The sequence below is a fragment of the Mytilus trossulus genome, chromosome 6 (genome assembly GCF_036588685.1).
Source record: "Mytilus trossulus isolate FHL-02 chromosome 6, PNRI_Mtr1.1.1.hap1, whole genome shotgun sequence".
NCBI lineage: Eukaryota > Metazoa > Mollusca > Bivalvia > Mytilida > Mytilidae > Mytilus > Mytilus trossulus.
The window spans coordinates 89,606,072-89,620,934 of NC_086378.1; the positions used below are offsets into that span (position 1 = coordinate 89,606,072).

General features: G+C 33.2%; 1 protein-coding gene across 2 annotated transcripts in view; it reads right to left on the reverse strand.

Moving 5' to 3' along the window:
• LOC134722191 (uncharacterized) overlaps positions 1-14,863 on the reverse strand; it is a 102,739-nt gene that overhangs the window by 20,417 nt on the left and 67,459 nt on the right. For both annotated transcript variants that reach the window (XM_063585774.1, XM_063585775.1), the window contains exons 57-64: positions 9,882-9,996; positions 8,440-8,651; positions 7,902-8,016; positions 6,945-7,204; positions 5,324-5,461; positions 3,078-3,245; positions 2,372-2,580; positions 1,041-1,198 (exon numbers count right to left, since the gene is read on the reverse strand). In XM_063585774.1, the coding sequence (XP_063441844.1) occupies positions 1,041-1,198; positions 2,372-2,580; positions 3,078-3,245; positions 5,324-5,461; positions 6,945-7,204; positions 7,902-8,016; positions 8,440-8,651; positions 9,882-9,996 (1,375 nt within the window). The remainder of the gene's footprint in view (positions 1-1,040; positions 1,199-2,371; positions 2,581-3,077; positions 3,246-5,323; positions 5,462-6,944; positions 7,205-7,901; positions 8,017-8,439; positions 8,652-9,881; positions 9,997-14,863) is intronic.

A 14,863-nucleotide genomic window follows, 5' to 3' on the forward strand; every position in this document is an offset into this window, starting at 1 on the left:
AATATAAAAAGGGGGGAATGATAAAAGAGGTGTTTCAACCGAAATAAATCAAGTTTTTACAAAATAAGAAGTGCAGGGGCTGTAATAAAGCACTAGAACAAAAGGGAAACTGTAACACTGATGTACAAAAATAGTCTTGAATTTTATGGTATTCTCTAATAATTTATGTGTCCCTCACACAAAAACATTTCAGAACTAAATTGATCTTAAGGGCATATGATACAATTACAGGGGAGGTAATGAAGTTGCCAACATAAAATGTTATTTTCGCGACGTCAAACTGTGACATATCGGGAATAGAAGCATTTTTCGACTGATTTTTATTATTCAAACTGGTTTAATTTGAAAACCAGTTCATGGACCCCTATTTTTCAAAACAGCAATTTGTTTCATTTTGCAGGGAGATTATGTTACCCAAATTTTATAAAACTGTAAATAGAGGATTTTTTTTAATTTTGATAAACATGTAGCAAAAAATGACGTTTTTTCCTCAATTCATGAATATTTGATAAATATGAGTTATTTCTGAATAAAAAAATGCATATTGTTTAGTATACTTATAAAATACAGAAATCCACGATTATTTAACAAAAAACAATTTGTGTTTATCTTTTATAACAAAAAAGTTGTCTTTCTTTCGAAAAAGAAATTGTGGACACAAATCTGAATTTTCAGCAAATATATACAAAATTTCAACCTCCTTTTACTCAAAAAGTAGCACATGAAGGTATATTTTTTATTACATATTTGATTTAATCAGGTAAAAAATAGCCTATGTGCAAATTTTCATGAACTTGTAAATATAGGATCAAAACTGTATCATATGCCCTTAATATATATCTTAAGATATACTGAATAGTTCCTGATTTACAAGAAATTGTTGTAATATTCCTTGTAAAACAAAGCTCAAACACAAAGAAGCAGGGGCAAACAAGTTTTAAACCAGAAGGAATCAGCATTTACATGTTCAACATTACTAACTTATAATTTGTTATCTGAGAATTTGGACTAAAAACCATATCAAAGGTATTACTACTTACTGAGACATTGCAAAATATTGCTTAGTTGTAGATTGTAAATCCACCCATGACGAATCTATGATTCTGCTAGGTGTAAACCAACTCATCTTATCTGCTCCTGTAGCATTGAACAACATGAAAGCTTTCTCGACACCATTTTTGTATATAGATACCCTGACCTAAAATAAATATATTTATTTACTGCGGCATCTAATTTTTATCATTTCATAGCCAATAACTGTTTAGTGTCTTTAAATATCAGCTGTAGTTGTAGGATGATAGGAAACAAGGTATATGGGAGCTTTTAGCTTGCTACTACACCTGTTTAGAGCTGAGTGCAATACAACAACTGATATTTAAAGACACTTAACAGTTATTGTCTTTATCCTGCAATTAATTTTGTATATAATTTGTGTTTTGAAAGACATAAACATTGATAAAAACACATGTTTTGCATTTATTTTCGATTTGAAATCCCTTGAGGCCTGTGAAGTTATACGATACAGTAATCACACATTCAGCTCAAGACAGGTTTGCAAAAAAAGAATCTTGAATGGTCAACAAAAAACACCCCCCAAGGTGAATAATTATCTATTTCAACAAAACAACTAATTTCAACAGTAAAAACAAGTAACAAAACATTGTCCAATTGGAAACAGGAGTGTACAAGTTGTCCTATGTTTCAGACTCGATATTCACTTAACATGCATGCTGAAATGGTTGTCTTTGTTACACAATCAGACACATTCAAGTTTTGAAATCAATAGTTGTCATCGTAGAAAAGACTGCTGTTCATGTGTGAATGTTATCAGAAAATTGGTGTGATTCTTATTGCTCTAAAGAAATGTTTGAACAAAAACCAGAAGGTATAAAAGTATTCATTAATTCGAAAATTTATACGTCATTGGAATGCGGCTGCATTACACATTCTGAGGTCACACAAGTTCACACAATACCCAGGCCGGCAAAGCTTTAAAGCTATATTTGTAAAGAATACAGATACAGCGTAGCGATATCTGTAGGGTCCTTTCTGTATAGTAGAAAACTCAATAAAGTCAAATATCCCGTAAGTTCACACTAATAGACAATATTATCGAATGGCATTACTTATTACATTTTGAATGTCAGAATTACCCTTTAGAAACATAACATAAGGCTTTATCGATCCTTGTCACTCACATAGGAGTATGTGCATTTTCATCAACATGTTCTCCAAAATTTAAGACAAAATATCAATCTATTCTTAATTCTTCTTATTTGTTGAACCGGCAATGCTGCGTCTCCAGTTCTGGTGTATTTGGAGATAATGACTATACAAATTTTTATCATTAAAATAACACTGTTTTCTATACCTTATCTAAACAAAGACTTGGCCAGTTGTTTGACAATCCTGGTTTGTAGTGTCCTGGGAAATTTGGTGTAAGTGAGTTGGCTCCGGGTTGGAATTGATTTATGGTCTTAGTTGAATTCCATAATCCAAATAGGTCAGTAACACCTGGAGGATATGTTCCTACTCCAGTCACTCCCTTCATCAATAGTACATAACCATTTGGTGAGGTTGCTTAAAATATGTGATATAAAATGTTATGGAATGTATTATTTTAAATTCAGCAATAAATGCATGCAACTTTTGCTATTTCGTCAATTGTTTAAATTATTGAAATCATAACCCTGTTGCATTTTTTACAATAACTAAAACATTGCAATAGTTTATGAATTAAAAGTATATCATATAAAGTTAACATCCTTCATGACATCATTAAATATATCAGAAATGAATATGATAAAAAGTTTGTCAAAAGTACAGTTTCTTTAAATTTAGTTCAACCAACAGAGTACTTATTGGAAAACCATCAAGAATATCAGGAATATATTTGGCCAAGTCTATTAGAGTAAATAAACAGCACAATTTAGGAAAAAGAAAAAAGAAATCTTTAATTCGTCAGGATCTGCTCTGATTTTGACAATCTATTTACAATTTCACATCATAATAACCCTGTGTACTCAAATTGATTGTCAGTGATCTGGCATAAGTTACACATTGTAATGATAACATACTTGGTATTTGTACTGATGGTACTGAAGGTGTAGGACATAAGTGACACTGGTGAGCACAATTTTCTTTGGCAAAGTCAATAAGCAAAGTACACACATCTGGTCCAATTTCTGCACAGGCAGAGGGGTTCTTGTCAACACAAGTGGGTGTAGCAGTTGTCATTTGATCAGCTGCAATATAAATATTCATAAGTAGATTAAAGAGCATATGTAGATGAAAGAGAATATGTAGACTGAAGAGCATATGTAGATAAAATATCTGACATGATAGATGCAGCAAAGTTTTAAATGAAAGTGCTTGTCAGCACTCAAGGGTAAACATTTCTTCCATTAAAGACATGCAAATTTCAAATCAAAATAAAAGTTTCAATTCAAACATCAAATAGCATTTAGCGAAAGAGCAAATTTTGGCATACTATATACTATTCTCTGTGTAGTATTTCTATTTGTATCCATCTGATGAGTTAAGTTTTTTTCAACTGATTTTTATAGTTTGTTCTTTTGTTGTATTGTTACACCACTGTCCCAGGTAAGAAGAGGGTTGAGACCCTGCTAACATTTTTAACCCTGCCTCATTCTGTATGTATGTGCCTGTCCAAAGTCAGGAGCTTGTTATTCAGTGGTTGTCATCTGTTTATGTGTTACATATTTGGTTTTTTTTTGTACATAAATTAGGCTGTAATTTTGCTCTTTGAATTGTTGTACATTGTTATTTCAGGGCCTTTTTTAGCTGATTATACAGTATGGGCTTTGCTCATTGTTGAAGGCCATATGATGACCTATAGTTGTTGATTTCTGTGTCATTTGGTCTTTTTTTGAGAGTTGTATCATAGGAAATCATACAACATCTTATTTTTAATATACAGTGTTATCTTCCATTGTAGTTAAACCTAATTTTTTTAATTGTTTAATTATAAATGAGTTTTCTCAATTGAATCATTTTATATTTTCATGATGGGACCTTTTACCCTATGGATAGTTGTTGTCTCATTGGAAATCGTACCGCATCTCATTATCTTTATATCATATGCAATGATCAACTTATGTTATCATTAATAAAATAGCTTTAGTCTTTGAAATTCTTGACAAGTGACAAGTTCGGTTGCATAATTTTGTAACTTGAAAATCTGAATATTATTTATCTTAGTGCTTATTATATTCTCAAATTCTTAATAGTTTGTTAGTGACCATATATATATATTTTTTACCAACAGGTAGTCATCACTCTCACAAATAATAACATAAATACACAATTTATCTCCTCTGAGTACCTAGGTTCATTCAAACTCATTTCTAATATAATAATGAAAGTTATTTAGGTTTAAAACTATGAAGTGTTCTTCCAATTTTTGAGGCTACAAGATGGACATTGTCAATTCTGAGACAAACAGGCAATTAGTTTTCTCAATTTGATTGTTTCTGTTTTTTTCATGTCAGGGCTGTTCATAGCGAACTAAATATGGTATTGAATTTCTTATTCTCCACATTTTTATATAAAGAAAATAGGTCTGTTATGTTTCATGAACACACATATGGGTTATCTATATTATGTACATTCTCCAAGGGTACATCCTAATCATTGCTAGGTCTTATGTCAGAACAAATGTATGGTTTTTTTTTCCAGTGTTTAGTCTGTTCTCTCAGGTTTTATGATCTCATTAATTTATAACAGGACTATGAAATTACTATGAAAAGTCGTGTATTAAGAAATTATTAGTGTATAGTGCTTTCATTATGGTTATGATTTTGGAGGAATATGATTTATTATGCAATAAAAAAAACTGTTTAAAGTTATGATAAGAAGTCTAAATTGAATAAAACAACTTTTATAGTATTTACCTGTATTATTGGTGCAAATGAAAGATTATTTTGGTGCAAATGAAATGCTGATTGGCACAAAGGCAAAGCACTCTTTTTGGGTAAAACACCTATCATTACAATAGCTTGTCACTAACTAACATGGGATGGCTGTGTTTTCAAGAGATGTGACACTTCATTTTAGTCAACTTAATCATTATCAGAACAAAGATTTTGATTAAATATGCTCATTCTTGTGATGTATTGAACAATACAAAACACTGAATTATAAGCAGTATAATGTATAAAACTTTCAAATTTTGATAAATCTTGGAAAAAGCAGGGAAATATACACAGGGTCATATATATTTTCGTGTTTCTCTCATTACAGTGAACAAAGCAAAAAATTAAACACGCACGAAAAAACTTGATATACTGTATCTTAAACTTACCACACATACTACAATGATGTTGACAGTTTTCTTTAGCCCATGGTACATACTCGTTGAAACAAACCTTTGGACCATATAAATCACAGTCTGGAAGTTTATCTTTGCATGAAGTTGTAGGTGTGGTCATACCAGGCTGAGCTGTTATAAACAATGACAATTATTATTAATACTTAGGTGTTATCACAGCTGATTGGACTGTAACAAAATCTATGATTTCAAATGAGGAGGTAAAAAAGATGTTTAAAGTTATTTAAATTTTGTATTTAAGTGTTAGATATCTTTTCATGGGAATTTTTCAAACCATCAACATAAATCAATCATTTAGGTTGGCACACTCTATTGACAGGTGATGTGAAAGAGCTATAGACAAGAATGTGTCCATAGTACACGGATGCCCCACTCGCACTATCATTTTACAGGTTCACTGGACCGTGAAATTGGGGTCAATACTTTAATTTGGCATTAAAATTAGAAAGATTATATCATAGTTAATATGTGTACTAAGTTTCAAGTTGATTGGACTTGAACTTCTTCAAAAACTACCTTGACCAAAACTTTAACCTGAGCTTCACACTAGCTTTTTCTTTGTTCAGTAGACCATGAAATTGGGGTCAATACTATAATTTGACATTAAAATTAGAAAGATCATATCATAGAGAACATGTGTACTAAGTTTCAAATTGATTGGACTTCAACTTCATCCAAAACTACCTCTACCAAAAACTTTTAACTGAAGTGGGACGAACGAACGGACAAACGGACGAACGAACGAATGGAAGAAGGAACGGACGAAGGGAGGCACAGACCAGAAAACATAATACCCCTCTACGGGCATAAAAAACATAATGCCCCTCTTCTATCGTAGGTGGGGCATAAAAATGTAAAAAAACATTTCAGCTACCCAAAGGACAACTGTATCTAAAGGTATAATTGCTTAATGTCAATATATGTACTGAAAACTGACTGTCTCTTTATTTCATTGCTAATGGTTAATTTGCAAAGAATTGAAAATTAATGAGTAATTTGGAATGCTTGTTTACATGACTGACTTAAGCTAAATAAAGATGGAAAAGAAGCAAACTTATATCAAATAATGGCAGACCAACATATCTTAATTGATATTTTTGGTATGTAACACCAAGTGAGTCAGACCAAATTCACCTATATTATTATATATCTACTTAAAAACAAGAATGTGTCCATAGTACACAAATTTTCTTTATTCAGTGACAGGTTAAATTGAGGTAAAAACTTATTGAAAGAATAATTTATAGGCCTAGGAACATGCACACTAAGTTTTAATTTGTTTGGACCTCATCTTCATCAAAAACTATCTTGACTAAATAAACTTTAAGCGGGCATTTTCATTTTCTTTGTTCTGTGGACTGTTAAGTTGGGATCAAAACTCTTAATTTGAAAGATCATATCATAGGACACATTTGTACAAAGTTTCAAGTTGATTGGACTTCAACTTTATCAAAACTACCTTGACTTGACTTTTGCTAGAAGCAGGACAGAAAAACAGACAAACAGATAAAAGGATACACAGACCTGAAAACATAATGCCCTCAGGTTGGGCATAAAAATAGTATAACTAGCTATATATAGTGAATATATTTACCACACATTCCACAATAATGTTGACAATTTCTCCTTCCCCAGGCATCATATGGTGGCTGACATACAGACTGGCCATAATCAGCACAGTTATCTATGACATCAGTACATCCAGGGTGGGGATCTGGTGTTGGTATGAAGGGAGTAGGAGTTACAACACCGGGGGCTACTGTTGTTGGAGTTCTACATTGCAGTCTCTTACAACACTGACCAGGTACAGGTATAAGTTCACAGAGAGCAGGAAGTCTGGTGAACTCTGGACATCTGAAATTATAAGACATAAAATTGTCAGGGCAAGTCAAGACAGTAAAACCAACTGGAAAGAAGTACAGGAAATCATGAAAGTTAATAGAAAATCATTGCTTATTATTACTTAGGTGTAAAGATTGCAGTGGTATACACTCAGGTAAAATTCTTGAATAGGAGTTTTCTTACTTTCTCTATTCTTTAGCTGTATTTTTTCCCAGACAGATTTATATACCATTAGTGACCAAGCACAACTACCAATAAAATAGTTTTCTTGACTAGTATGGTAATTACATCATTTTAAAACTTGAATAAATATTAAAATTTGCTGGGCAAGGATAATAATTTTTTTTAAAGATTCACTCCACTTTGCTGTTGGTGCTATTAAAGGAAGAATATGCCTAAACAATATAGCTATCAAGCCTGTAATAGGGTTCATGCTATAGTTCATCCAAAAAAGAAATATTTGATAGGGACAGAAATTTACGATAGGTCACCTATAGTACCCTCAGTTGTTCCTCCTAACTATGACATTACATTTTATGTCTGCATTCCAACCAGTTCTCTTGATATTCCCCCTTTGTTTTGAAAAAAAACCTGAATAATTTACTTTTCCCCAAAAATTCTTGAAAAAAAATACTAATCAATAATTCAAACCCTCCATTTTCATTGGTTAAATCTCAATAAGGGGTACACACTAAAATGAAATACTAACTGTGCAGAACATTGATATCTTCCTGTTTTACTATCCACGCATTTACAATGGAAATCACAACCATCGTCCCATTCATCACCAGCTTTGTATAATTGTCCTTTGTAGATACAACCCACTGTAAGCACAAGACAACATATTATAATGTATAATTGTCCTTTGTAAATACAACCCACTGTAAGCACAAGACAACATATTATAATGTAGAATTTATTGTATCAAACAGATGTAAAAACACACTATAGTGTGGTAGCTATATATAATCAGCTGCATAGACAAGAAAAACAAACCCTTCTGTTACAAAGAACTTTAAAGACGATAAATATATCTTTTTTTCACTTGTGAAAATCTGAGACCCTTTTATGTCATAGTTAATTTTACATACATAATAGATACAAATGGAACTCAATATTTGATCATTCTTATTGGGAGTATATTAACAAAATAAATGTATGAGTGATAAAAAAAAATCCAGCTAGATAATATAACTTCTCTTAGATATCAACATCTATCTGTACAATTGTGGACAATAAAATCTTACATCTAACACCACTAGTGCTGTTAATTCCTGGGTTATATGATACACCAGGTCTGAATCCTGAGAATCCACCAGTATATGAACCAACAACTGGAAATTGAGCATTAGGCTTCACTATTGATCCATCTTTGGTGGTACATTGAATTGTTTTACAACATTTGCCTTGAACTGTTGTTGTGAAACACTGTGGGGGTAAGTTATTGTATGTTGGACACCTGAAGGAATAAATAAAATAGAAATGTTTTAAACAAGAATGTGTCACTTGTACACAGATGCCTCATCCCCACTATCATTTTCTATGTTCAATGGACAGTCAAAATAGGGGGAAATCTCTAATTTGGCATTTAAATTTAAAAGATCATATCATAGGGAACATGTGTACAAGGTTCCAAGCTGATTGGACTTCAACTTCATCAAAAACTACCTCGACAAAAACTTTAACCTGAAGTGAGACAGAGGAATGGAAGAACAAACAGAGGGACAAACCAAGGCACAGACCCTAGGTTATGTCTTAAGTATCATCAACAGATTCAAAAGTCTGAGTTTGTGATACTTACTGTTTTTGCAAAAGACTATAGACTGACAAAATTTTCCTACAGATATTTGGCTTTCTTTCATTTAAAAAATTGTAACCTAATGAGAAAAATCTTAAAACCTGCCCACTTCTAAACAAAATCCTATTGGTGTTAATAACATTAAGTGCTAAAATTGATCGCAGCATTTTACTTTTCTAATAGTACTGATATCAAAAAACATCTTTTCTTATTTTTTATTTCCTTCAGTCTTATAGTCTTAAAACAGATTAATGTGTAGAAAATATAGTATGTGTAGCTACGAATACCAGCTAATGGTATTTTTTTTTTCAAATTTAAAAATATGGCCAAAAAAGGCATTTATGAGACTCCTTGTGAAAACTAAAAAAAGTACTTTAAATGATTTGACAGTCAAGCATGCTTTGGAATGTAGTCAGGCAACTATGGTCAAGGCTATGGTCTCTATTGCAGACTCTAAAAAAGGCTTCATGTAATACAGCTATCAATGAATTTGTTAATCAGCCATGCTTTTCCAAAAAAGTTTGACAAACAGACAGCGGTATTGAAAATGAAAATTTCAATCATGTTATGACTGATCACAATTATCACCCTTTGGAAAAGTTCAGGAGCCAACATCTTTTTCATGATGAAGATAGGGCAATCTGTACAAAGGGTGAAACTAGTGTAGTTCAATGGTAGTCCTTTAAAGTTGATAGGTCTGAAAATTTGATACAAAAAGTGGATACAAACAAAGTTCATTTAGTTTCCAGTCTTCGTAGACCTTACTAGCATGTCATCCTTATAACATGTATTTTTTGTAAATTTAAAGCATTATAAAAAAATAATTAACATCATGGAAACAGTATCTACAGCATTTGAATAATCCTTTGAAACCTTCATTGAAACACTTACTGTGGTTTACATTCATAGTATCCAGTGGATCCATCTACACAGGTACAAGTGAAATCACAGTCAATATCCCAGGATTCTCCCTTGTTGTATACTTTGTTCTTGTATACACACTGATCTGTAAATATAAAACCACAATAAATAAACTACAGAGGTACATGTAAAGTCACAGTCAATATCCCAGGACTCTCCCTTGTTGTATACTTTGTTCTTGTATACACACTGATCTGTAAATATAATACCACAATAAATAAACTACAGAGGTACATGTAAAGTCACAGTCAATATCCCAGGACTCTCCCTTGTTGTATACTTTGTTCTTGTATACACACTGATCTGTAAATATAATACCACAATAAATAATCTACAGCTCTCTTTTGCACACAAATGAACTAATTTGAAAATAAAATATCACAATACATAATCCATGACTCTCCCTTGGTATAAATTTTACCTTGTATGCATGACATACACTGATGCCCAACTTTCTATCATTTTCTATGTTCAGTGGACTGTGAAATTGGGGTAAACAAACAATTTGCATGGAACATCTAAGCTGACATGACATGACAGGAATGATTAAAATGTTTGGCTAGTAGTTAACCAGGTGCTCAAGCAATATTACATGAAATCAAATTTGGGAAACAATATGTTATTGATGAATTTCATGAAAATATGAAAAACAAGAATGTGCTCATAGTACATGGATGCCCAACGCGCACTATAAATTTCTATGTTTTGTAGACATTGAAATTGGGGTAAAAATCTAATTTGCAATTAATTAAGAAAGACCATATCATCGGGAACATGTGAACTAAGTTTCAAAATGATCGGATTTCAACTTCATGAAAAATTACCTGGACCAAAAACTTAAACCTGAATGGATGGAGGTGCATACAAGAAAACATAATGCCCCTCTTCTATCGTACGTTGGGCATAAAAATATTCAAACTTCAAGCAGCACTTAATGATCATTAGAATTGGTGATGAACACAGACCAGATTATCAGGTTTTGTTGTGATTTTAGGAAATTAAACTGAGTTACTCTAAAGGATTATAACCCATTACCATAATTGTAAATTAAGAAGATGTGGCATGATTGTCTTTGAAACAACTTTCAACAAAAGCCCAAATGCCACCAACAAAAATAAAACTATAGGTCAAGACAATTTTATGGGATGGCTGTCTGATTTTTAAAAAAATGTTGTCATTGATAACCAATTGCCTATTATAGTGAAACATTTGAAAACTGCAATCGACTAGAAAACATCTTCTTGGATTGTCCTGGCAGTTAATAACTTGCATCACTAATTTGTTGGGTAAAATTTAACCAGTATACATGGACAAAGGTGAACTGACAGTTATGCTGTTGCCTGAACAGTGACCTTGTCCAGTGTATTGCCCTTAAGCTAATGAAAAGAAACTAAAGCAAGTTGTTCTGTTTTTGGAGTGAAAGCTCAATCCATTGAATCAGGAGTTTCTATTCAGCAAATGAAGAAAGCAAAAAATGTGCAAAGGATGAAACAGTTGTTAACTGATAATATGCACAATGGTGCCTTAGTTGATAAGAAATCAGTCCATAATAACACAATTGCTGATTCAAATCCATGTTCTACTATGAAAGCACCATCAGTCAAAATTCAAATAGCCAAATAATTCTGGTTAACAACCAAACAGAGGTCATAATTCAAGATCTGACTTAAGAAATGATTCTAAGACCAGGAAAGAAATATCAACAGATAAATGTTGCTCAGAAGACATCCAAGCTGTCTACTTAAGAGAATGGTTTAAACTGATACCATAGGTTGGGCATAAAAATATTTAAACTTCAAGCAGCCCTCAATGATCATTAGTATGGGTGATAAACACAGACCAGATTATCAGGCTTCGTGATGATTTAAGGAAATTAAACTAGGTTACTCTAAATGATTATAACTCATGAACATGCAAATAAAATAAGAAGAAGTGACATGATTGCCTTTGGGACAACTTTCCACAATAGACCAAATGTCACAAAAAAATTACAACTATAGGTCAAGAAATTTTTATGGGATGGTGGTCTTAATTAAAAATAAGAATGTTTCCCAAGTACACGGATGCCCCATCCGCACTTTTATTTTATATGTTCAGTAAAGCGTGAAAATGGGATAAAATCTCTAATTTGGGATACAAATTAGAAAGATCATATCATAGGAAACAAGTTTGTTAAGTGTCAAGATGATTGGACTTCAACTTCCTCAAAAACTACCTTGACCAAAAACTTTAACCTAGAGCCGGACAAAAGAATGAACAGATGAACAACTGACGGACGGACCCACAGACCAGAAAACATAATGCCCATAAATGGGGCATAAAAAATGTTGTCATTGATAACCAATTGCCTATTATGTGAAACATTTGAAAATTGCATTCGACTAGAGAACATTTTCTTGGATTGTACTGGCAGTGAATAATTTGCATCACTAACTTGGTGGGTAAAATTTAACCAGTATACATAGACAAAGGTGAACTGACAGTCATGCTTTTGCCTGAACAGATGACCTTGTCCAACAAATTGTCATTAAGCTAATGAAAAGAACTATGAGAAAATTAAGTAATTTTAGCCTGTTTTAACATTGAATTCATAGATATATAGCCCAATACAGGTATAATTTATATGGTCATTTTTATAAATTTTCTGTTTACAAAACTTTGAATTTTTCTAAAAACTAAGGATTTGCTTACCCCAGGAGTAGATTACCTTAGCCGTATTTGGCACAATTTTTTGGAATTTTGGATCCTCAATGCTCTTCAACTTTGTATTTGTTTGGCTTTTTAACTATTTTGATCTGAGCGTCACTGATGAGTCTTATGTAGACGAAACGCGTGTCTGGCGTATAAAATTATAATCCTGGTACTTTTGATAACTATTTACACCACTGGGTCGATGCCACTGCTGGTGGACGTTTCGTCCCCGAGGGTATCGCCAGCCCAGTAGTCAGCACTTCGGTGTTGACATGAATATCAATTATATGGTCATTTTTATAAATTTTCTGTTTACAAAACTTTGAATTTTTCTAAAACCTAAGGATTTGCTTACCCCAGGAGTAGATTACCTTAGCCGTATTTGGCACAATTTTTTGGAATTTTGGATCCCCAATGCTCTTCAACTTTGTATTTGTTTGGCTTTTTAACCATTTTGATCTGAGCGTCACTGATGAGTCTTATGTAGACGAAACGCGCGTCTGGCGTATAAAATTATAATCCTGGTACTTTTGATAACTATTTACACCACTGGGTCGATGCCACTGCTGGTGGACGTTTCGTCCCCGAGGGTATCGCCAGCCCAGTAGTCAGCACTTCGGTGTTGACATGAAATCAATTATATGGTCATTTTTATAAATTTTCTGTTTACAAAACTTTGAATTTTTCTAAAAACTAAGGATTTGCTTACCCCAGGAGTAGATTACCTTAGCCGTATTTGGCACAATTTTTTGGAATTTTGGATCCTCAATGCTGTTCAACTTTGTATTTGTTTGGCTTTTTAACTATTTTGATCTGAGCGTCACTGATGAGTCTTATATAGACGAAACGCGCGTCTGGCGTATACAATTATAATCCTGGTACTTTTGATAACTATTTACACCACTGGGTCGATGCCACTGCTGGTGGACGTTTCGTCCCCGAGGGTATCGCCAGCCCAGTAGTCAGCACTTCGGTGTTGACATGAATATCAATTATATGGTCATTTTTATAAATTTTCTGTTTACAAAACTTTGATTTTTTCTAAAAACTAAGGATTTGCTTACCCCAGGAGTAGATTACCTTAGCCGTATTTGGCACAATTTTTTGGAATTTTGGATCCTCAATGCTCTTCAACTTTGTATTTGTTTGGCTTTTTAACTATTTTGATCTGAGCGTCACTGATGAGTCTTATGTAGACGAAACGCGCGTCTGGCATATAAAATTATAATCCTGGTACTTTTGATAACTATTTACACCACTGGGTCGATGCCACTGCTGGTGGACGTTTCGTCCCCGAGGGTATCGCCAGCCCAGTAGTCAGCACTTCGGTGTTGACATGAATATCAATTATATGGTCATTTTTAAAAAATTTCTGTTTACAAAACTTTGAATTTTTCTAAAAACTAAGGATTTGCTTACCCCAGGAGTAGATTACCTTAGCCGTATTTGGCACAATTTTTTGGAATTTTGGATCCTCAATGCTCTTCAACTTTGTATTTGTTTGGCTTTTTAACCATTTTGATCGGAGCGTCACTGATGAGTCTTATGTAGACGAAATGCGCGTCTGGCGTATAAAATTATAATCCTGGTACTTTTGATAACTATTTACACCACTGGGTCGATGCCACTGCTGGTGGACGTTTCGTCCCCCGAGGGTATCGCCAGCCCAGTAGTCAGCACTTCGGTGTTGACATGAATATCAATTATATGGTCATTTTTATAAATTTTCTGTTTACAAAACTTTGAATTTTTCTAAAAACTAAGGATTTGCTTACCCCAGGAGTAGATTACCTTAGCCGTATTTGGCACAATTTTTTGGAATTTTGGATCCTCAATGCTCTTCAACTTTGTATTTGTTTGGCTTTTTAACTATTTTGATCTGAGCGTCACTGATGAGTCTTATGTAGACGAAACGCGCGTCTGGCGTATAAAATTATAATCCTGGTACTTTTGATAACTATTTACACCACTGGGTCGATGCCACTGCTGGTGGACGTTTCGTCCCCGAGGGTATCGCCAGCCCAGTAGTCAGCACTTCGGTGTTGACATGAATATCAATTATATGGTCATTTTTATAAATTTTCTGTGTACAAAACTCTGAATTTTTCTAAAAACTAAGGATTTGCTTACCCCAGGAGTAGATTACCTTAGCCGTATTTGGCACAATTTTTTGGAATTTTGGATCCTCAATGCTCTTCAACTTTGTATTTGTTTGGCTTTTTAACTATTTTGATCTGAGCGTCACTGATGAGTCTTATGTA